At 46.5% G+C, this 21973-nt stretch overlaps 2 protein-coding genes across 7 annotated transcripts in view; one reads left to right on the top strand and one right to left on the bottom strand.

Annotated features, from left to right (window-relative positions):
• Rad9b (RAD9 checkpoint clamp component B) overlaps nucleotides 1–17307 on the top strand; it is a 32789-nt gene extending 15482 nt beyond the window's left edge. For 5 of the 6 annotated variants that reach the window (XM_059249572.1, XM_059249574.1, XM_059249576.1 and 2 more), the window contains 6 exons: nucleotides 1953–2059; nucleotides 5422–5528; nucleotides 5618–5682; nucleotides 6328–6450; nucleotides 7885–8113; nucleotides 16087–16332. In XM_059249572.1, the coding sequence (XP_059105555.1) occupies nucleotides 1953–2059; nucleotides 5422–5528; nucleotides 5618–5682; nucleotides 6328–6450; nucleotides 7885–8113; nucleotides 16087–16197 (742 nt within the window). In that variant the 3' untranslated portion in view covers nucleotides 16198–16332. Of the gene's footprint in view, nucleotides 1–1952; nucleotides 2060–5421; nucleotides 5529–5617; nucleotides 5683–6327; nucleotides 6451–7884; nucleotides 8114–16086; nucleotides 16333–17058 lie in introns of those variants that run through there. The other variant, XM_059249573.1, reaches the window with a different exon arrangement.
• Nucleotides 17308–21210: 3903 nt separating this feature from the next.
• The window catches only part of Pptc7 (protein phosphatase targeting COQ7), a 37834-nt gene continuing 37071 nt past the window's right edge, over nucleotides 21211–21973 (bottom strand). Inside the window, exon 6 of the mRNA XM_059249908.1 lies at nucleotides 21211–21585. Coding sequence (XP_059105891.1) covers nucleotides 21527–21585 — 59 coding nt within the window. The 3' untranslated portion in view covers nucleotides 21211–21526. The remainder of the gene's footprint in view (nucleotides 21586–21973) is intronic.

Here is a 21973-nt window from a genome sequence, read left to right as displayed (position 1 = left end):
GCCATGGTACAGGCTGACCCTCAGAGTCCTAGAAATGGAGTCAGTGGGTCAGAGGCTGATGCACACTTTGAATTCCCATGTATTCTGACAGCTCAGTTGTCGTCTGAGGAGGTTATATCACTTCTCATTCTCACCAGAAGTGCTGGAGTTCTAGATAGAGGAAATAATAAATCTTTGCAAACTTTGACAACCTCATAGGTAAAATTGTTGCCTTTTCGTTGTTAATAGTGAGTCTGAGAATTCTATGTTTATTAGCATTTTGGGGTTTTTTTTTTTTAGACTTTTAAGACAAGGTGTCACACCTGAAGTGAGCCTTGAACTTAAAAGTCCTCCTGCCTCTGCTCCCACGTGCCTGGAATCTGAGCAGGGACTTGACTCCAGGCACACACAACCATGCCTGGCATTTCTCCTCCCTTTCACTTGCACATCCGTGTCGCCATAGTTTTGATCAACTTATTTGGTATCTTGTGGTCTGGGGTATAACCCAGGGACAGAACTCTTGCCTAACACCTACAGATCTCTGGGTTTGACCCCCATAAACACAAAAGAAAGAAATTATTTGGTGTTCCAGCACATGGGAAGCTGAGGCAGAAGAATTGAGCTCAAGTCCAGCCTGGGCTACACAGCAAGACTTGGGCTCAGAACACATTTATTTGGCGTTTGTCTAACACCCCCTTTAAACAAGGGAGAAGTCACCAAATGAACATGATAGCTGTTCCTGGCACTGTGGCATCAAGATACACTGCTAACTATGTCTAGCGTCAGGCTAACAACTAAGCCTGCATAAACTATAAGAATGTCATTTTTATCTAACAGCACTTCAAGTTCAAAAGGACGGCAGAACTTGCAATTCCTCTTTGTTTTGTTATAATGTAATTTTATTTTTTAAAACATTGTATTTTTTGTATATGGGAGTTTTTGTCTGCTGTGTGTCTGTGCCTCTCATGCATGCCTGGTCCCCTCAGAGGGCAGAAGAGGGTGTTGATCCCCTGGAACTGGAATTACAAATGGTTGTGAGTAGCAATGTGGGTGTTGGGACTGGAACTTGGGTCCTCTGCAAGATCAGCCAGTGCTCTTAACCACTGAGCTGTCTCTCAAGCACTTACTATACTTTCTTTGCTTTTGTTTTTCTGAGACAGGGTTTTAGTCCTGACTGTCCTGGAACTCATTCTGCAGGCCAGGCCAGCCTCAAACTCAGAGATCCGCCTACCTCTGCCTCCTCTTGAGTGCTGAGATTAAAGGTGTGTGCCACCACCCACCTGTCTTTATTTCTTTAATAATTCATTTATTTTTATTTCATGTGCATTTCATGTTTTGCCAGCATGTATGTCTATGTGAAGGTGTCAGATTCCCTGAAACTGGAGTTACAGGCAGTTATGAGCTGCCACGTGGGTGCTGGGAATTGAACTCAGGTCCTCTGGAAAAGCAGCCAGTTCTCTTAACTGCTGAGCTCTCTCTCCAGCCCTGACACCTATCTTTTGAAACCTCATAGCCCACCCCAAGTGGCACACCTCCTCTGACAAGACCACACTACCTAATCCTTCCCAAACAGTTCCACCAACTGGGACCAAGTATTCAGATGCCTGAGACTTATGGGGCCATCTCAGTTCAAACCATCACATGGGTCTCTGGCTCAGTGGAGCTCAGCTGTCTTTGAGCAGCTCCATTCACTGTCTCCTTTACAGCATGGCCTCCCTGTCCTGCTCACACTGCAGCTTCTGCATGTTTTCCTAAGACGGCACTGCCGTCCCACACGTCCTTGATTTCTAAGCTCTCTTAGCGGGCCTGCAAAGGCAGGTAGAATTTAAAACCACTCATGAGAAGAAAGAAGGCAGACCTTTGGAGGAAGTTTCCTAAACCCGGGCCTGTTTATTTCCAGAGTCAAGATTTGAATACCAGTAAGGTTAAAGCTGTTTTCAAATAATGTCAATACATTTCTTCACATTTTACAGATTGCTGGCAGAGGCCATTGTTCTTCTAACGTCAAATCAAGAGGAAGTCACCTTTTCTGTTACTCCAGGGAATTTCTGCCTCAAGAGTTCGAGTGGGGAATCCCTGGGTAAGGGTGATGTCTGCCTTGTGTGAGTTCGTGTTCCTGCTTCTCAAGACTCCACACTGCCCAAGAGGAGCTTTCTAATGAGTGGCTACAGCGGTGACTGACTAGCCACCATCTAATCTTGCTATTGGGTTTCCTCTGCTACAACACTGGCTGTGGCATGACTTTCTTGTGGAGGGGAAGCATCTTCCATACTTGAGACTGCACACCCCGGGGAACCTGGGTGAGGCGCTGCAGCACTAAGAAATATTAAAAGCGGCCAGGTGGTGGTGGTGCACACCTTTAATCCCAGCACTCAGGAGGCAGAGCCAGGCGGATCTCTGGGAGTTCAAGGCCAGCCTGGTCTACAGAGCAAGATCCAGGACAGGCACCAAAACTACACAGAGAAACCCTGTCTCAAAAAACAAAAACAAAAAAACAAAAAAAAATGGAATATTATTTAGCTCTAGAGAAAAATGAAATCACAAAATTTGAAGGAAAATGGATGGACTTAGACCGTATGATATAGAGAGGTCACCCAACCACAGAGGGAAAACCACATGTTCTCCCTCATATGTAGAATCTACAGTATAACATATAGATGTATATATGTAAACAAATGTATGTGTGGATACAGCATAACATGTAGAAAGGAGAACAAGGAAGGGTAACATCAAGATGATGAGGAAGGCTAGACTGCAGGAAGAGGACGTAAGTCGGGAAAGAGGATCTAGAGCTAATTGTTTTTCTAGTTACCTTTGTGCCTTTATTTGTCTCTTGTGGGTAAGTGCATTAAGTGTAATTGATATGAAAGTATAAAGTGCAGAGTGAAGCATCTCAGCTTCAGAAGGGCCATGCTCACTGGGTAAAAATTCATTGTCCTCAAGGGGCAGTGGTGGTGCACACCTTTAATCCCAGCCCTCAGGAGGCAGAGGCAGGTGGATCTCGAGGCCAGCCTGGTCTACAGAGTGAATTCCAGGACAGCCAGGATCGTGTGATTAAATTGCTAGCAATCCCCAGAATCAGCTTAATGATCAAAAGAATTTATTTGGGGGTAAACTCACAACCACAGGAGATTTATCGTAGGGTCCTGAAAAGCTGAGCTGTGTCCCACGCTGAACGGCTTGATCCAAGATCTCAACATCCAAAACCACAAGGTAGCCAAGAGAAGGCATACATGCATCCCGGGTCTTAAGGGTCCCCGTGGCCACGCCCCAGGGGCAGATACCTCAAGGTCATAGGCAGGTGTGACAGCTACAGCTGCCTCACTAGGGGTGATGCTTCAGGGCACGGCTCCAACAGCTACCCACTACAGCCTGGGTACCCAGGGAAACGGTCTCGAAAAGCAAGTGAACTAAAGTTCATTGTGATGGAGGGACTTTGAGTCTGGGCAAGTCCCTCATCATTCTTTTGAAGAAGCAGCTTTCTTATGATATACCACACATCTACAGTAGATCATTTCAATAGTCACTTAGTATACCTGTGGGTGTACAGCCATTATAATTAAAATAGTCCACCCCCATCTCAGCCCTAGGGCTTGTCTACTGTCTGTCTCTGGGTTGCCCAGACTGGACATTTCAGAGACATGAAATCATAACTCGTTTCCTTTTGTGTCTGCACTCTCACATTCAGCAGTCCTTAGGTGTTTGTACTGTCATCTTTACTTCATTTCTTTTCATCATTTACTAACATTCCCTTACATGGATGTGGTGCATTTTCTATATCCATTGGCCATTTGATGAATCTTTCGGTGGTTTCAGTTTGTGACTTAGGAATTATGCTGCCATGAATAGCCATATACAAGCCTGTGTGTAGACATCTGTTTTCTCTTGGACATAGATTTAGGAGTAAAATTGCTGGGTCATATCGTAACTTTCCATTTAGCCTTGTGGAAATGGCCAGATGTTTTCCAGTGGTGGGAATACCAACCATTTTATTACCCCCAAGCAGTGATGAGGTTCAGGTTTCTCCACTCCCTTGACAATACTTGCTATCGGCCATCTTTGGAGCTTGGTGGGTATGAAGTAGCTTCCAGTTGTGGGTTTGATTTGTTTCCTGAATGTAATGATGTCCAGATTCCTTTGGTGACAAGTCTGTTCAGACTCACGCCCTCTTCCCTGGGATAATGTCATCCAGTTACTCTACCAGCCCTTTAGCACATATATGAATGGCAGATACTTTGTCCAATTCTGTAAGAAGGCATTTTCTTTTTTCTCATTTATCCTGAGGAATCTGTGTAACGGGCCTCGTCTTGAACCTGTGACCCTCCTGAGGGCTAGGGTAACGTGGTTTGTCACCAGTGCCTCCCTCCTCCTCCTGTCTTCTTCCTCCTTGGCCTCTTTTTCCTGTGCTGGGTATTGAACCCATGCCTCACACACGGTGGGCAAGCACTCCACCACCGGTCTGCAGGTCCTCCCGCCCCTCTCTTTTTTGAGACAGGGTCTCACATTAGCTCAGCCTGGCTTAGAACTCACTGAGTGGCTTAACTCACTGGCCTTGAACTGGTGGTAGTCCCCCTGCCTCAGCCTTCTAGATGCTAGATTATAGGTATGATGGCTTCTAGCTATCTTTTTAGCTTTTATTTTGAGACAAGGGCTAAGTTGCTAAGTTGGCCTTGAACCCTAAATTCACCTTTTAAGCCATATTTTTCTAAATTAGTCTGATTACCTTTTATCTTTTAATTCACTTTTATAAATTTTTGAGAGGTTTTAAATTTTTAACATTTTAAAACAACATGGGCTATAGTTTACTACTAAACTATAACTTGTTTCTACATGTGAACTATATTATAGTAGTCCCTGTAAGAATTAGCTTTACGATGTATAGCACCCCAGGCCTGTAATTCCAGCACTTGGGAGATGGAGGCAGGGAGGGTTAGGAGTTCAAAGCCATCTTTGGTCACATAATGGTTTTGAAGCCAACCTGGGCTACATGAGACCCTGCCTCACTAAAAACTTAAAAAAAGGTTTGTTGTTACAGTGTTCTGGTTATTTATTGCTGACAGAAAGCCATCCCAAAACACAGTAGCTGGGACAGTCCTTTCCTACCCCTCAGAACTCTGCAGGCTATTTAGACTCAGCTGGGCAGTTGCCACTTGAGGCCTCCTGCAGCTGTGGTTAGACAATGTGAAGCTGGAAGCATCTGAAAACCTAAAGGATGCACACAGGGCAGCCGCTGGGACTGGCCTGCTACGGGCGTGGCTGAGCCTTGCCTTTCCCTGATTAGACCAGGCTACCCAGATTCGTGGGGCAGGGTGCCTTAAACCTCACCTTGAAAGAAGAGTAAAGACTCCCTGGCTATGATTAACTCACAAACTACATGTTTGTGCTAAACGTTAGCACATGCCTCTCGTCCAGTTTTAACCTTTCTTTTCCTACGTCAAACAGATTTAAGCAGTTCTGTGTACAGTGAGATGTCTTTCGGCCCAGAAGAGTTTGACTTCTTTCAAGTTGGACTTGACACCGAAATAACATTTTGCTTTAAAGAACTAAAGGTAAGCGAATGCTTCTGCTGAAGTCAAACTCGAGTTTTCCTTAGTACTTGTAAAGGAATGATTCCCACTTTCTCCTCCTCTCCCTGCAGGGGATCCTCACCTTTTCAGAAGTGATGCACGCTCCCATAGCCATCTACTTTGACTTTCCTGGGAAGTAGGTCCTCAAGAACTCTGTGTCTTTCCTTTTATCACCAAAACAAAAGCCTCTGGAGCATGATGAAGTTGATGTCACACCCCAGGACTTTTTCAACTTTACTAGCAACATTTATCAAACGAAAAGTTTAAAAGATGCCATAACATGGTGCTTTAAAATTGGTAATTGGACCAGATGTGGTAGCACATGCTGCAGTCCTGGCATGTGGGAGGTGCGTGTGGGAGGTGGAGGCAGTGGGATCAGGAGTTCAAGGTCAGCTTTGGCTACACAGTGAGTCTGAGGTCAGCAAGTGCTATGGGACCTTGTCTCAAGGAAACAAACGTAAGTAATTTGGTACTTTGACCGAGAATGTTAATTCTTCTGCAATGTGAAACATTTGACTGGCTCCTGACAAAATCGTCTGATTAGGAAATTATACATTGCTCAAACACGTGAGCTCTGTGTAAGCCTTTAATGTAGTTCAGAACTAAAACTGAATCAGATCAGTTCCCTGTGGTTGCTAAGTGCTTCCCAGCTCTCAGGACTACTGGCCTGTGAAAACATGGACGGAGCACCTGCTGTCTTTATCCCTTAGCTGGTGGAATTTGCTGATGTGTTCCTAACACTCTCAGAAATGAGCATGGTTTGTGCTGATTGTCCTTCTAGACCAGTTGTTTTGAGTATTGACGACATGCTCTTGGAGGCGAACTTTATCTTGGCCACGTTAGCGGATCAGCCAAGCAGAGTGTCTTCACCACAGTCATTGTGTCTTTCCCAGGCACAAAGAAGGTGAGGCTGGCAGCTTTCTCTTTCTTTTTTAATATTTGGGGGATGGCGCGTGTGCTGCCACACATCTGTGAGGTCAGAGGATGGCTCTGTGTCAGTCCCTGCCTTCCACTGTGCTTCGTTCGCACAAGGTAGCTTGCCATTCACAGTCGGCCTGTGAACTGGACATTCTCCTGTCCCTGACATAAGAGCACTGGGGTTGCAGATGCACACTACCGAGTCCAGCTTTAAACAGGTTCTCAGGGGCCAAGCTCAGGGCCTCCCACTTGTGTAGTAAGGGCTTTACCCTTCATGTTGAAACAAGTGAACGAACCATTAGATCAGGGTTTTCTTTTGAGACAGGGTCTCTACATAGCCCTGCTGTCCTGGAACTCAATATGTAGACTAGTTGGCCTTGAACTCTCAGAGATCCACCTGCCTGTGCCTCCCCAGTGCTAGGATTAAAGGTGTATGTTACCACAACTGGCTCATAGTTAGCTTTTTAAAGATTGAAGTTGCCAGGCGGTAGTGGCACATGCCTTTAATCCCAGCACTTGGGAGGCAGAGCCAGGCAGATCTTTGTGAGTTCGAGGCCAGCCTGGGCTACAGAGCGAGATCCAGGACAGGCACCAAAACTACACAGAGAAACCCTATCTAGAAAAACAAAAAACAAAAAAAAAAAAAAAAAAAAAAAAGATTGAAGTCATACATAGGCCATATGTCATTTTAAATCCTATTCTCTCCATGACATACATGTTCTAGTGTCATGATTTATGATTCGAAAACACACATTTTCATGACTTTATAAAACTTGATTCAGGGGCTGGAGAGATGACTCAGAGGTTAAGAGCACTGGCTGTTCTTCCAGAGGTCCTGAGTTCAATTCCCAGCATCCACATGGTGGCTCTCAACCATCTGAAATGAGATATGGTGTCATCTTCTGGCATGAAGGCAGAACACTGTATACATAATAAATAAATCTTAAAAACAAATAAAACAACAAAAAACCCCATGACCACAGCAACTTCTAAAAGAGAATGTTTAATTGGGCTTATAGTTTCCAAGAGTTAGAGTCCATGATGGTTGGCAGCAGGAACAGCTGAGAGCTCACATCTTGATCCACAAGCAGGAAGCAGAGAGTGCACTGGGGACGGTGTGAGTCTTTTAAAGCCTCAAGCCCACCCCTGTGACACACCTCCCCCAACAGGGCACCACCTCCTAATCCTTCCCAAACAGTTCTACCAACTGAGGAGCAAGCACTCGAACAGATGAGCCAGTGGGGGCTGTTGTCATTCAAACCACCACGGACAGGTCAGCACAATCCAGGCATTTCAACAAGTACTTCTGTGACCAGACTGCTTAATCCACAGCTCTCATCATCATCTCACATGCTCTCTTAGTTACGTAAAAATGTATTTCCCACTAAACAACTCCATCTAATCCGTCTTAATACCCCAGGCCAGACCCCACACAGTCAAATGCCCAGGGCTGTAGAAGCCAAGCCAGCGAGGCCCCAGAGAGCATCTCTCGAGCAGCACCCAAAAGGCTGTTTCCCAAGGAGCCTCCGGACAGCAGCTCTGCCACAGAGACCAAGAGAGCGAGCGCCAGTCAGGACAACATCTCTGAAGTGCCTGAAAGTGTTGTCAGCGACATGGAGGAAGGGCCAAGCCCTTCACACCTCAGGAAGGTAGGAGAGTGGTGCTGAGAGGTCATGTCAGCCCGCTTCTCAGCATCCATCTTGACAGACCCAGTCAGGCCACCTGTTTCGTGAAGATGCTCTTTCAAGTATAGTATATACTTTGAGGAAATTCACCCCTCTACCCTCCTCTCCCTCCACCCTCCCCGCCCTCCTGCTAGTCTCCTTTCCTCTAGTTTCTCCTCTGCTTTCACATCTGTGTGTCAGATAGGATCATATATATGGTGTAATGTATCTGCATATATGTGATCCACAGGGAAAACATGCAATCCTTATTTTCCTTACGATGATGACCTCCATTTGCACCCATTGTCTAGCAGATTACATCATTTCATTCTTCTCTATGGCTGAATAAAATTCCATTGCATAGATATACCACGTTTCCTTTATCCACTTATCTGATGATGGACAGTCAGGCTGACTACAGAAGATGGCTATCGTAGAACAGCACAATAAAATGGATGTGCAGGTGTCTCCTGGGGCATGTTAAAGGTCCTATGGTTATACACTCACAAATACCTCGGAGTGATATGGCTGGGGTGTCATATGGTGACAGAAATTTCTAGGGCTTATGTTGTTTTGGAGAGAGTCTAATGTAGCCCAGGCTAGCTTTGAGCTCCTTATATAGCCAAGGATGGCCTTAAACTTGTGATACTTGTGTCTCTCCCTCCCAAGTGCTAGGATTACAGGCATATGCCACCATACCTGGCTCTTTTTGGTGTTCAGTCTCTTGTAGTCCACACTGGCCTTGAACTATGTACTCAAGGACAGCCTTGAAGTCCTGATCCTCCTGACTTGCCTCCCAAGTACTAATCACAAGTGTGCCACCATGTTTAGCATAAAATGTTCACATTTCTGAGGAATCTCCATACTGATTTCCTTAAGGCGTAGATTAATTTACATTTCTACCAGCAATGTATAAGAGTTCCTATTTCCTAACATTCCTGCTGATGTTTATTTGTGAGTTTTCTTTTGGTTTTAGATTTATGTGGATGTGTGTGCCGAGTGTATGTATGTGCACCAATGTGTTCAGTGTCCATGGAGGCGAGAAGGTGGTATCAGCTCCCCTGCAGCAGGAGTAACAGGTTCTGGGAACTGAATCTATGTCCTCTCTGTAAGAGCAACAAGTGCTCTTAACCACTGAGCACCCCCCTCCAGCCCCCGAGGTTTGTTTTGTTTTCACGTGTGTGTGTGTGTGTGTGTGTGTGTGTGTGTGTGTGTGTGTGTGTGTGTTTGTGTTGTGCACACATGTATGCATGTACATGTAGAGGACATGTCAGAGGACAGCTTGCAGGAGTCAGTTCTCTCCTTCTACCATGTGGGTTCTGGGCATCGCACTGGTTCATCAGGCCTAGCAGTCAACTGCCTTTACCTGCTGAGCCAGCTTGCCAGCCCTCTTGTTTGGTTTGGAGATACATACGTATATATTAATTCTTTATACATTGTAGAGCCTGACCCTGGCAGAGGCATAGTTAGCAGAGACTTTATCCCAGTCTGCAGGCCGTTCACTCACTGTTCCTGCTGCTGTGCAGGGCTTCTTAACTTCAGTTCCAGCAGTCAGTTCTTAGTACTCTTACCCCAACTACTGCAGTCCCTTTCACAAAGTCCTTGGCTGTTCCTGGAACTGCTTCATCTGGGTTCTCTTCTAATTTCAGTTTCCATTTACATTAAGGCCTTTGATCATCGTATTTTCAATTGAAGTGTGTACATGTGTGCACACACACACACAGCATGTGAGTGGTCTGAGAACAACTTGCTGGTCGATTCTCTCCTTCTACTCTGTAGGTCCCTGGGATTGAATCAGAGTCATTAGCTCGACAGCAAGTGAATGTACCCACTGCACATTGGTGGACTTACCAATTTCAAATAGTATTGTGTATGTGTGGTATTGTATCTGTTGTGTGGTGTGCATGCCTGTGCATGTAACTACACATGTGGGCACATGGAAGCTCAAAATCGATGCTGGGTGACTTTTTTAATAAAAAATATATTTGTGGGGGCTGGGGAGATGGCTAAGTGATTAAATATGCTTGATGCTCTTGCAAAGAGTTTGGTTCCAAGCACCCAAGTTGGGTAGCTCACAATTGCCTGTAACTCCAGCACCAGGGGCTCCTACACCCTCTTCTAGCCTCCCAGGAACTTGCATGTGTGAGCATACACACACCTTTTGAAAAAAGAATCGCTGTGTTCTCTCTCTGTAGTTTTCCTCCGCCGTGGTCCCTGTCTCTGCGTCTCTTTGGCACTTTCTCTCTCTCTCTCTCTCCCCCCCTCCCCCAATAAAGCTCTAAAAAGGTTAAAAAAAAAATCAGCAACTTTAAAGTTACATGTGTGTGCGCACATGCCCACGCTGCATCCTTCACTATCTATATGGGGACTGGGATCCAGCTTTGCTCATCGCCATTTCACTGGCCATCCTTCTTTATTCTTTGAGACACGGTCTCTCAGTGAATCCGTAGTCCATTCTTTCAGCTAGGCTGACTGAGCAGTGAGGTCCAGGGATTGACCTGTCACCACCCCAGCCCTGGGTTAAGACATGTGACAGTGACAGATTCTTACACTGGTGCTGGCGTCCAAACTCAGGTTCTCAGGCGTGTGCACCACACATGCACTTTGTTTTCTAACAAGCCAGCAGCTGCACATATCTCCTACAAACACGTCCTGGGAACACCGCTTTTTGCACAGCCGCTGTGACGTCTGCCCTGTGTGTTAACTCAACCGCTCTACGGGGCCATTTATAGTATTCTGTAGTTACAAAAGCTGTTACAAGCATTTGGGAGGCAGAGGCAGGAGGATCTTTTTGAGTTCAAGGCCAGTCTGGTCTACACATAGTGAGTTCTAGGCCAACAAGGGTGTTTGTTTGTTTGTTTGAAATAATTTATTTTTATTTTTTATGTGCATTGGTGTTTTGCCTGCATGTATGTCTGTGTGAGGTTGTCAGGTCCTCTGGAACTGGAGTTAGAGCTATGAGCTATCATGTGGGTGCTGGGAATTGAACCTGGGTCCTCTGGAAGAGCAGTCAGTGCTCTTAACCACTGAGCCATCTCTCCAGTCCCAAGGGTGTTTTTTGAGACCTTGTCTTAAAATAATAAACCGGTCAGTGGTGGCACAAGCCTTTAATCCCAGCAATCAGGAGGCAGAAGCAGGTGGATCTCCATGAGTTTGAGGCCAGCCTGGTCTACAGAGTGAGTTCTAGAACATCCAGGGCTGTTTGTTACACAGAGAAATCCTGTATCAAAAAAAACAAAACAGAAACTCCAAATAAATAAAATAAACAAGTAAATAAAATAAAAAGCTTTAAAAACAAACTGGGTCACACATGCATCTCCTGTTAGAAGTTCGGGCCTTGCCGGGTAGTGGTGGCACATACCTTTAATCCCAGCACTTGGGAGGCAGAGTTCTAGGACAGCCAGAGCTACACAGAGAAACCTTGTCTTGAAATCTGCCCCCGCCCCTCCCCCCCCACCACACACAAAATTCTTCCTAAGTGTGATAACTGACCCAAGTGTGTAGAGGTTTTCTTTGAGGTCCTGTCTGCTTGCTGTAGCAGTCACGGGAGTGACAGGTTTCCCCAAGTCTGCAGACAGCATGTGATGCCAAACTTGGAAAAGAAATCATTGCCAAATTTATAGTTCAAACTTTTTTTTGTTTGCTTTTAAAAGGTTTTATATATGTGTTAGCCTGTTTAAGTGTGTGTGCCACATGTATACCTGGTGCCCACAGAGGTCGAGGTGGATCTCTTGGAACTAGAGTTACTAATGGTTGTAAGCCCCTATGTAAGTGCTGGGAACCAAATGTGGATTCTCTGCAAGAGTAGCTGGTGCTCTTAACTAGAGTCAGCTCTCTAGCTCAGTTTTTTATTTATTTTTGAGTTAGGGTCTCTCTACATATCCCTTGCTGTCCTGGAACTCGCTATATAGACCAGACTGGCCTCAGACCCACAAACCCATCTGCTCTTTAGTTCTGGGACTAAAGACCGTTTGTTTTTATGTGTATGTGTGTCTGCCACATGTGTGCAGTACCCAGAAATCAGAAGAGGTGTCAGATCCTGTGGAACTCGAGTTACAGGCAGTTGTGAGCCACCCAGCTTGTGTGAAGACGGGAACAGAACTCAGGTTGCAAGTCTCTACTCTCTCTCCACATGGTTTCAGTTTGCATTTCTCTGATTGTGAGTGAAGTCGAATAGCTTCTGGGAACTGAACTTGGGTCTTGAGAAGAACAGAAACACTCTTACCAGCTGCACAATCTACAGCCCTGTTCCCTCTGTGTGCTCACTGGACACACAGGCTCATTAAGCCACTATCTGTGATGTTCGGTACACCCACCTACACATCTTATATTGGTTTTTGTTGTTGTTGTTTTTCTTTTTTTGCCATGCAAAGCATTTTTTCCTTTACATAGTAAATTTGTTTTAATTTCAAATGATTTTAAGTCAATTAGAAAGCTTTCCTACACGGGTTAAGAAATCTACCCCTTTCCTCTTTGTTTACTCACTGAGCCATCTGGAGTCTGTCTTCGTGCATGCTGTAAATTATGTGTCTAACTTTGTCTTTCCAGAATGGCTATGCAGCTACCCTTTAAACCTTTAAAATCACAGCCTGCTCTTGCCCAGGCTCCGGTGCCTCCCTTGCAGTGTCAGAAACCTGGTACACTTATGCCAGTGTCTGGACTTGCTGTGGCCCACCCTAAAGTCCCCTCGGCCTTCACTGCCTCCATCAGGGACCTCTAGTGTGGTGGCCTGGTGGCTTTTTGCAGACTTATCCTTTTCTACTCTCGAACATTTACTTGTGATTTAAATTTCAGTAACAGCTCACCCATCTCCAAACAAAATGCCTGTTGGTATCTGAACTACTTCACACTTCTATTACCTTAGGCAAAGCACCATTATGCTGTTCACTTATCCACCCGTAACCAAACGATGGCTTCCTCTTTAAGCCCACTTGTGTCTTTGAAGGCTCTTTTAGAATTCAGACTTTAAAAAGTGATTTGTTTTTCATTTGTTTTTCTTGAGACAGTGTCTCATGTTGCCCAGATTTGCATCAAATTTCCCTCGCAGCTCAGGATAGACCCCTTGTCTCTATCTCCCAAGGGCTAGGATGCACTACCACACCCAGCTTGTTCCTGAGGGAGGTGGTATAGTGAAGACAAGGTCTCACTATGTAGCCCAGATGAAAACTCCCAGTCCTCATGCCTCAGCCTTCTGAGTGCTAGGAGTTAAGTGGACAGCAGCACATCTAGCTTCTTCATAGGGGTTTGCGTATCTACTGTGAAGGTATTCCTGGCTGGGGACGGAGCCCTGCTAGGAATTCCAGCACTTGCAAGGGTGAGGCAGGAAGATTGTGAGTTCCAGGCCAACCAGCCAACCTTAGAGATTCTGTCTCTTAAATAAATGGTGAAGGGGGGCGGTGAGGGGGGGGGGCAATAGAGTGCTTGCTTAGGATGCCCAGGGTTCTGGGTTTGTCTGTCAGCACTGTACGAGCCTGGTGTGGTGGTGCACACAGTCTGAGGCCAGCTTGGGCTACATGACTGTTGCATGACAATAGCAAGTGACAGTAGATGTTTTCTCTACTGGTGTGCACTGACTGCAAACATTTGTGTGCACAGCTATTCTGTGTGTTGACTCTGTCTCTCCACTTTGATCTGTTGCCTTCTGGCTCTTGTTGGGTTCCCCGGCATAGTCATGACAGACAGAAACGGCCTGATTTCCTCCGCAGGGCCAGTCATTGATTCTCCTGTGCACTGTCCTGAGTTGCCTTCTGGCTCTTGTTGGGTTCCCCGGCATAGTCATGACAGACAGAAACGGCCTGATTTCCTCCGCAGGGCCAGTCATTGATTCTCCTGTGCACTGTCCTGAGTTGCAGCCAGAGGCAGACATCCTGCTTCCTCCTTATCCCGGAGAAGGTGTGGCGCAAGTACTGTCTTTTGTTTGGTTTTGAGACAGGGTTTCTCTGTGTAGTTTTGGTGCCTGTCCTGGATCTCGCTCTGTAGACCAGGCTGGCCTTGAACTCAGAGATCTGCCTGGCTCTGCCTCCCGAGTGCTGTGACTGCTTTCTTTTTTTTTTTTTTGGTTTTTCGAGACAGGGTTTCTCTGTGTAGCTTTGCGCCTTTCCTGGAACTCACTTGGTAGACCAGGCTGGCCTCGAACTCACAGAGATCCGCCTGGCTCTGCCTCCCGAGTGCTGGGATTAAAGGCGTGCGCCACCACCGCCCGGCTTGTGACTGCTTTCTTAATGTGTGTGTAGTGTGTCCATGGATGACTGAAGGTGTTGGAGTTACAGGCAGTTGTGAGCCTGTCCAACACAGGTCCTGGGAACTGAACTCAGGTCCTATGAAAGAGAAGCAAACACTCTTAACTGCTGAGCCATCTCTTCAGCCCTTCTTACTGTTTTTGTTCATGCCTCTGTGCCTCAAGCTCACACTTGTGACCTAGGGCCAGGAGTCTCTCACCTTCCTTTGCTTTGTGGTGCCGAAGCTGGAACCCAGGTCACTGGCACGTTAGCAGAGTGCTCTACCACTGAGCCCAGCCTTCTTCCCTGTGTGTGTGCGTGGTTCCTGATTGACGGAGGAAGGGTGATTAGCCAGCCAGAGGTTTCTGGCTTTTTTGTTTTGTTTTTGTTTTTTTGTGGTTTTTCAAGACATGGCCTCTCTTTGTAGCTCTGACTGTCCTGGAACTCGCTCTGTAGACCAGGCTGGCCTTGAACTCAGAGATCCACCTGCCTCTGCCTCCTGAGTGCTAGGATTAGAGGTATGTGCCACCATGCCTGGCAACCAGCCACAGATTTTAAGACCAGGTAGACATCTAGAACAAGGGCAGGGGGCAAACAGCACTCAGCCCAAGCCTGAGGCAAATCAGGCAATGCTCAAACACCACGACAAGCCTGCACTTTGTGGCCGGCCGCAGAGACTGCCACGACATTACTGAGAGCGCCTGCACAGGGCCAAACACCGACAGAAGGCTGCTCGGGTCATCTGTAGCCTCAGGACCTTGACCTTGGCCGAGCAATAGACTGCCTCCAGCTGAGCGCAAGGCAGCTGCTACTCTTTAGCAGGTGACCAGACTTCACTGCAGGAACAGGACAACCGTCCTCTCTAGTTCCAAAGGTCACAGTGTGAAATGTTCTCACAGGGCCAAGCATCAGGGTGTCACTTAGCCTGCCCCTTCAAGAGCTTCTGCCATGGCCAGAGTCTGGCACCTTCCTCCACTCTTAGGCTCGTAGTCCCGATCCATCTCCCCAGCCAGGCAGTCAAGTGTTTACCCACCTGGCTGGTAACATGAGCTGAGCAACCCGATTTCATCACTACCTTACCTGTGTGGTGGGGGCTCAGTGTTAGCCCATGGTGGGGCTATTGTCCTGCTCACCACAGCTAAGCTGGGGCTCACTAGCATAAGAGGTCAGAAGCTGCTGCTGTCACACCTGCAGAAGGCACCTTCTCTCCAGCCTGTCTCATGTCTTCTGCTATGGTGGCTGCTTCAGGCATGGGGCTCATTTCTGGGAGGTGCTGAGGTCGGAAGCTTAAGACAGGGTGGGGAGGAGCGTGAGGAGACTCCCTGAGTACAGGCAGGTCTGTGACAGAGAAGCTCCCCTTCAACAGAGCAGCAGGGCCTGGGTGGGGGTGCGAGGTCGGCTTCAGCCTGTAAGGGCAGCGCAGATACGGGGTCAGGAGTGGAGGGAGACACCTAGTCACCCCCTTTGCCTGCAGAGACTCCTTGCCTTTCCCAGTCCTGGTGGACGTTTTTGTAGCTCCAGGAAAGGTCACAGTGGACCACCATTCACAAGGTCCTGGCGTGGGCTGCTGAGGTCAGAAGAGGCTCTCGCTCTAGAGAGTTCAGTTGATAATGGTGTCCATGAGTCATCACCATCAAAGACAGCGGCAGCACCTGACCCCACTCCCAAAGCTGAGCTGGAGCCTTTAGTGAGCAGGCTTTGTCTTCAGAATCAACTGCAAGCTTTTGTTTTCCCTTCCAGTTTTCCTGCATGTTCTTTGGAGCAGTTTCTTCTGAGCAGCAAGAACACGCCAGCCACCCTTTGGACAGCTTGGCAATAGCAAGTGACAGTGAAGAGGACATGAGGGGATGAGTGTCCACAGCCTGATGCTCAGAGACAGCTGCACAGGTGCTGAGCCCTGGCTCCTTGAAGGCCAAGGGAGAATGGAGCAGACACTGTTCCCGGGCTTTCCTAATATCACTATGCACTACAAATCCATTGTGCCACTTGGGGCAAATCCATTGTGCCACTTGGGGACAGAGCTGGGCACAGGATTGAACATATCAAGGTTCTTTGTTTTGCTTTTTTGAGACAGGGTTTCTCTGTGTAGTTTTGATGCCTGTCCTGGATCTCGCTCTGTAGACCAGGCTGGCCTTGAACTCAGAGATCTGCCTGGCTCTGCCTCCTGAGTGCTGGGATTAAAGGCGTGCGCCACCATCGCCTGGCCATATCAAGGTTCCTAGACACCGTTTACCCTGCAGCCTTGACATGTCCTGTGCCTGTCCCTAAAGGCAGACTTTCCTCAGCATCTCGGTGGAAGGGGGCATTTCTCAGGAGCCCCTAGGACTCTTCTGTACATGACTGAGGACAACAGACATGCAGTCCCTTCTTAGGCAATGACCTGGCAGTTTCTGTTCACTGTAGGTTGTGAATAAAGAAATCTACAGTTACTCTTTCACTTTGTGGTCATTTTATATATTGTACAGTTTTATTTCCCAAGCTTCATTTGCTCTGGTTCCTGCACGATATGCAGTGGGATGCAGAAAGCATGTAGTGGAGCCAAGTATGTCTGAGTCATCCCCAGATGCAGCAGCCCAAGCTCAGGCTGCAGTGGAATGAGGGAGGGGGGAGACAAATGCCTGTCCATTGCCCCTCTCAGATCGAGCTGTTTACCTGCACAGTGTTATGTAACACCTCACATTGTGTGACTCTCTCCCCCAATCCTGTTTACAGTCAATTACAAGCCGACAAAGGAGCCTTTGGTAACATTGCTAAGTTTTCGGAAAACCATCAAGCCATAGGAAATGTCAACCAGCAGGCCACTGTACTTCAGACTCAGAGAAATTGGAAGTGCTGCCTAAGTGGATTAGCGTGCTTCAGAAGTGTGAGCAGATTCTAGCTGAAACCAGAGTGATTTGGCTCTTGTAGCTTAGCAATGAGTCACAGCTGCCCACAGTAACCTAATAAAAACCCAACTTTATCCCAAGCTGTTCCTGTGAATGAAAAGGGGCTCACTGAGCTTTTTGTGGAAGCTGGCAATCCCACCTATCTCAACGCTGTCCTCCCTGCTGTAGACTGCGGACTTCACGAATCTCATGTTTACAATGATGACTAACTGGGTCTCTGACATTCCTAACTGATGCAGCTGGCTGCAGAGCAACTCTGTAGGTCTCCCTGCTGAGGACAAGGCCTGGGCTCACTCCAAAGCACCTTGGTCAGCAGTAGCCTGAGTCCAGCACTATTCTAGAACAGTGACACTGTTACAAGTACGTAGGGCTTTGAAATTACAGCAGAGCACAAGCAAGGCGCGCACGCGCGCACGCGCGCATGTGTGTGTGTGTGTGTGTGTGTGTGTGTGTGTGTGTGTGTGCACTGCGCACTCATGGTTCTGGGGTGGAATCCAGGGCCTTGCACACACCAGGTCAGTGCTCTGCCGCCAAGCCCTGGCCCTCACAGCAGAAGTTTTTGGTAGCTTCACTCAGTACTGTTTGGAAGGCACAATGCCCCAGCTGGAAAAAAAGCAAAACAAAAACAAAAACAAAACCCTCTATTTTACACTCAATTGCCAGTCCATTTTGGTGAATTTCTGAGGAAGATAAACAGCTGCTGATTAACAGCCACACCAGTTCAATGGCAAAGCACAGAAGACACAGCTCTGAAGTGCTGGCTCCCTGCTGGGTGGACCAAGAGGCTTGGGGTTGAGGATGTGACAGGGAGGACCACAATGCCGAGAGCTGGTGTCTTAGCTCCTGACCATTCAAACCAAAGGAGTGGCCATTAGTATAAATACTATATTTATTAAATATCTTTACAGTTTATTGAAATGTATTTACAGAACTATTCCTGCATAAGTTATATTTCAAACATCAATTCAGGTCATTGCCTCTGGTAGGACAAACGATGATAGTCTCAACAGAAAACACAGCTCATCAGCATACACACATTCAGATTCGCTTCGTCACTTAGTTGCCTTTACCACAAACTACCTGCTAACAGTGACATCTTGACATGGACACTGCTTTAGTTGAGAAGTTCAATTTTGTGATAAATTGACTTTTTGGAAAGAAATAGAATCCAAATGTCTTCTGGTTCATATTTTGCTTTTTATGCAGTTTTTTTTTCTTGGTATCTCAAAATTTTTCTTAAATGCAAAACTGTGACAGTCTCCAGAGAAACTGAATGTTCTAACTTTGCCAAAGATAGCTGGCATACAGTGACAAGGAGCCATGAACCTACCCAAAAGTACAAACACCTACAGCCCTATCCAATCCTGCCGGCCACCTCAACACTCGCCGGGATGGCAGCCCTGTGAGCTCTCACTGCCTACTCTATCCAGAACGAGGGCAGCGGCAGAAAAGGGCACTCTCCTGCCTCAGAAAGCTCATACTCAGTCTCTACTCCAGACACGCACACCTGGAATGGATTCTTCGAGTTAGGAACCTATCAACCAAGTCAAGCATGCACAGTGCCTCGGGACAGACCTTGTTTTTACCCTCGCTGCTTTCCATTTCTAAGAGCCTAGGGACTCTAGCTACTTCATCTCCATTTGGTAATCTTACTTATTTTTTTTTGTGCGCAGGCAGCTTCAGTTCATAGGAAGAAATAAGGTTCTGATATGTTTAGAGTGCACATTTTTAAAACAGAACAAAATAAAAATTTCAAGCATGTGATAAAAATAGTGATTTTTTTTATAATACAGTATTGCTTTATAAATATAGATGGAAAAGCTATAAACTTTACTGGTCTTTGGTGCATCCAGAGAGGGATAAATAATTTGCCATTTGTAAATTAAAATCCAAATTTCTCTTTTGTTATAAAAGTTCACTCCGTGAGACAAATATGAGTGCTTACGTTGCTTGATTTAAAATACAATGCACGCACACACCAGGTTCCAAATCGGACCTAGCAAGGGGTGTGTGACAGCCCCTGGCCATGGCAAGTGTGAGGCGGCACACTCCACCTGACCTCCGACAATCATAAGATTAAGTGTATAACAAAAAGGACAGGGGAGAAGCAAATGGAATATGTAATGTCACTAGTCCACGCGCCAGGCCCAAAGTAATCTTCACTCTGAATCTCAATGCCTGTCCCATGGGTTTCAGTGTTCTAGAACAGTCCACTGTCCAATTCTAACAATCACTGCTCAGAAAAGTGAGTTGACTAAGTTGTATAAAATACACCAATCTACCATTATAAAGATTGCTTGATGGGCTAAATAAGAGCAGAAAAAAAGCCAGTGACTTGACCAGCTCTGCTCTTAGCAGGAATTAAATGTTGGCATTGGAAAATTAATGCAAAATATATCCAGATTGTAAGGGTACAATACATCTGACCAGAAACTAATTACAGACCACACAGGAGAGTTGAAGTAGTCGGTCCTACGGTCACACACACACCCCATCTGGATGCAACCTTACTGTTTCAAACACGGACACTGCAAAGAGTTTGTGCAAAATAAATACCCACCACATGCCCCTCATGCTCCGTGGTCAACAGAGCATGACATCTCCTTATCCCAGTCTCCTTCCATACCCGGCCCCTGTATCTCCTCACCAAAGAACTCAGTGTTGTCAGGTTAGGGTAGTTAAGGCATTCTGACATGTAATTAAAGGTGATTCAAAATAGGAATCTAACATTATGCCAATTTAGGAATAGTAGATAAATTACTGAACAGCTTACAAATGAGTAACTCATTCTTATCAACGAAATGCCTGTTACAAGCATTGATGCACTGAGATACAGCAATGACATGTACATGGTACATGGTAAACAATTTAAATAAAACAAGAGACAGCTACTCAAATATACAAACTCACAGACAAAATCTTTTAAAAACAAGTTGAGGTCACCTCAAACACAAGTTCAATGCAGTAACCAGGGAGCCAGTGTCTCCTGCAGAGGAAGGGCTGTGGGCTGCTCACGTGACCTTCACACCAACATCACCTGACTTGCACAGAAAACACGGCTTTAACTTAGGGGCTTCTAAGTATATATGGTTTTCTACCACCAAGGTAAAGAAGGGAAAGAACGGACCCAAAAATATATATCTTTACAGCAGTCAATTGTACATAAACCTTCAAAGTAAGTTTGCGCTCACAAGTAATGGGAAATCTGAGAAGGAACGTTACCTACTGCAAATGGCTATGGAACTGTAAACATTAAGCTGGACTCAGAACCCCACACTCAGCTGGGGTCACCGCGAATGTCAGGTCATCACTAGCTTTCCTGTGGACTCTGTGTGCTGCAGCCACCACGCTGTCACCTTGAGGACACAGCACAGTTGGGGCATGCTCTAAGGGTGTGAGGCTCCTGAGGGAAGGAGCGAGGCTGTCCACAGCCAACCCCATTCCAAGCTGCAGCTGCACACTCTTGCCCGGGAAGGCCGGTAGCATCCTCACAGGCAGAGCCGACGACTTCAGCTGCAGCATTTGATTCTCAGGCTTTGAGGAGTTTTGCAATTTTGTGTTGCATTTCTGTTAGTAGATTTTGATAAGGAGTCTCCTTCCTCTATCCCTCCTGTGGGCTGGGCCTCCAGCCTGTGACCTGGACAAATCATAAACTGCCACAGCTTCAATCACAGGAGCACAGTAAGCATCTTTTTAAAAAGCACAAAATATTTGCATCCAGAGAACGAAAATTTTCTTCCAATTTGTAACTAAAACCGTTAAGTTGCTAGGGTTGGGATGTCATAACCCAGCACACAGTTTTGGAGCAGGACTGTGGGCTCCTGGAAAACAGGAGTTTATACAGAAACACGAAGCCACACCAGGCCTAGCAGAGACTGTGCCTGTGGGACACGGGGCTTCTCCTGGGAGGGTCCGTGTGTTTTCTGGTAAATGTGTCACTATTTACTATTTGTTGAATGTTAACATCCCTTTAACACACTGAAATTTTAAATTCACTTTACCAACATTACTTAGTCTCAAAACTTCAACTGCTTTTGAAAAGGAAAAGGCTTTGAAAACCTCCAGGAGAAGGAAGCAGTCACCTCGATTCTCTTGGCGGTCACCAGCAGGTCCGGGCTAGTGGATGACAGTAGTGGTTCTCAACAAGGATCGCAATGGGTCTCAAACATGGGCCAGGCGTCCGTCATTGGCCACTGAGATCAGTGGCAAAGAAACGTGGTCCTGCCAGCAGGATCAGCACACATGGCAGGGAAAGTGGGCAACAAGGGAAAGGCAGGAGTCGCCAGCGTGGCCAATCAGTCCGTGTACTCAGCCACGATGGAGAGGAGGACAGTGATGTCATCTGGCTTGCCACCTACAACACAGAGGGAACGCATGAGTATGCGTGAAGGAGAGTCTGTCCAAGATGTGGCCCAGGTAAGCACTGTAGAGACAAGTGCTCATGTTCCCGTGGATCCGGTTTGCCTGTGCACCAGAGTGGAGGACAGTTAAAGCGGCAAGCTCCAAGTTTGGGAAGATTGGGAGTTCAAGCCCAGCCTATACTATGTGATACCATCCCCCAAAGCTTAAATAAAAATAAATAAGGTACGGTTAAACACCACCAAGAAGCCAGGGCATGGTGCTGCATACCTATAACCTCAGTACTTGGTAGGCTGAGGCAGGAGGATCACCACTTATTTGAGGTCAGTTTGAGCCAACTAAGACCTTGCTTTAAGAAACTAAAACAAAGAAGTGATTTAACT

This window comes from Peromyscus eremicus, chromosome 23 (assembly GCF_949786415.1).
Source record: "Peromyscus eremicus chromosome 23, PerEre_H2_v1, whole genome shotgun sequence".
Lineage (NCBI taxonomy): Eukaryota > Metazoa > Chordata > Mammalia > Rodentia > Cricetidae > Peromyscus > Peromyscus eremicus.
This window is presented reverse-complemented; position numbering and strand designations above follow the sequence as displayed.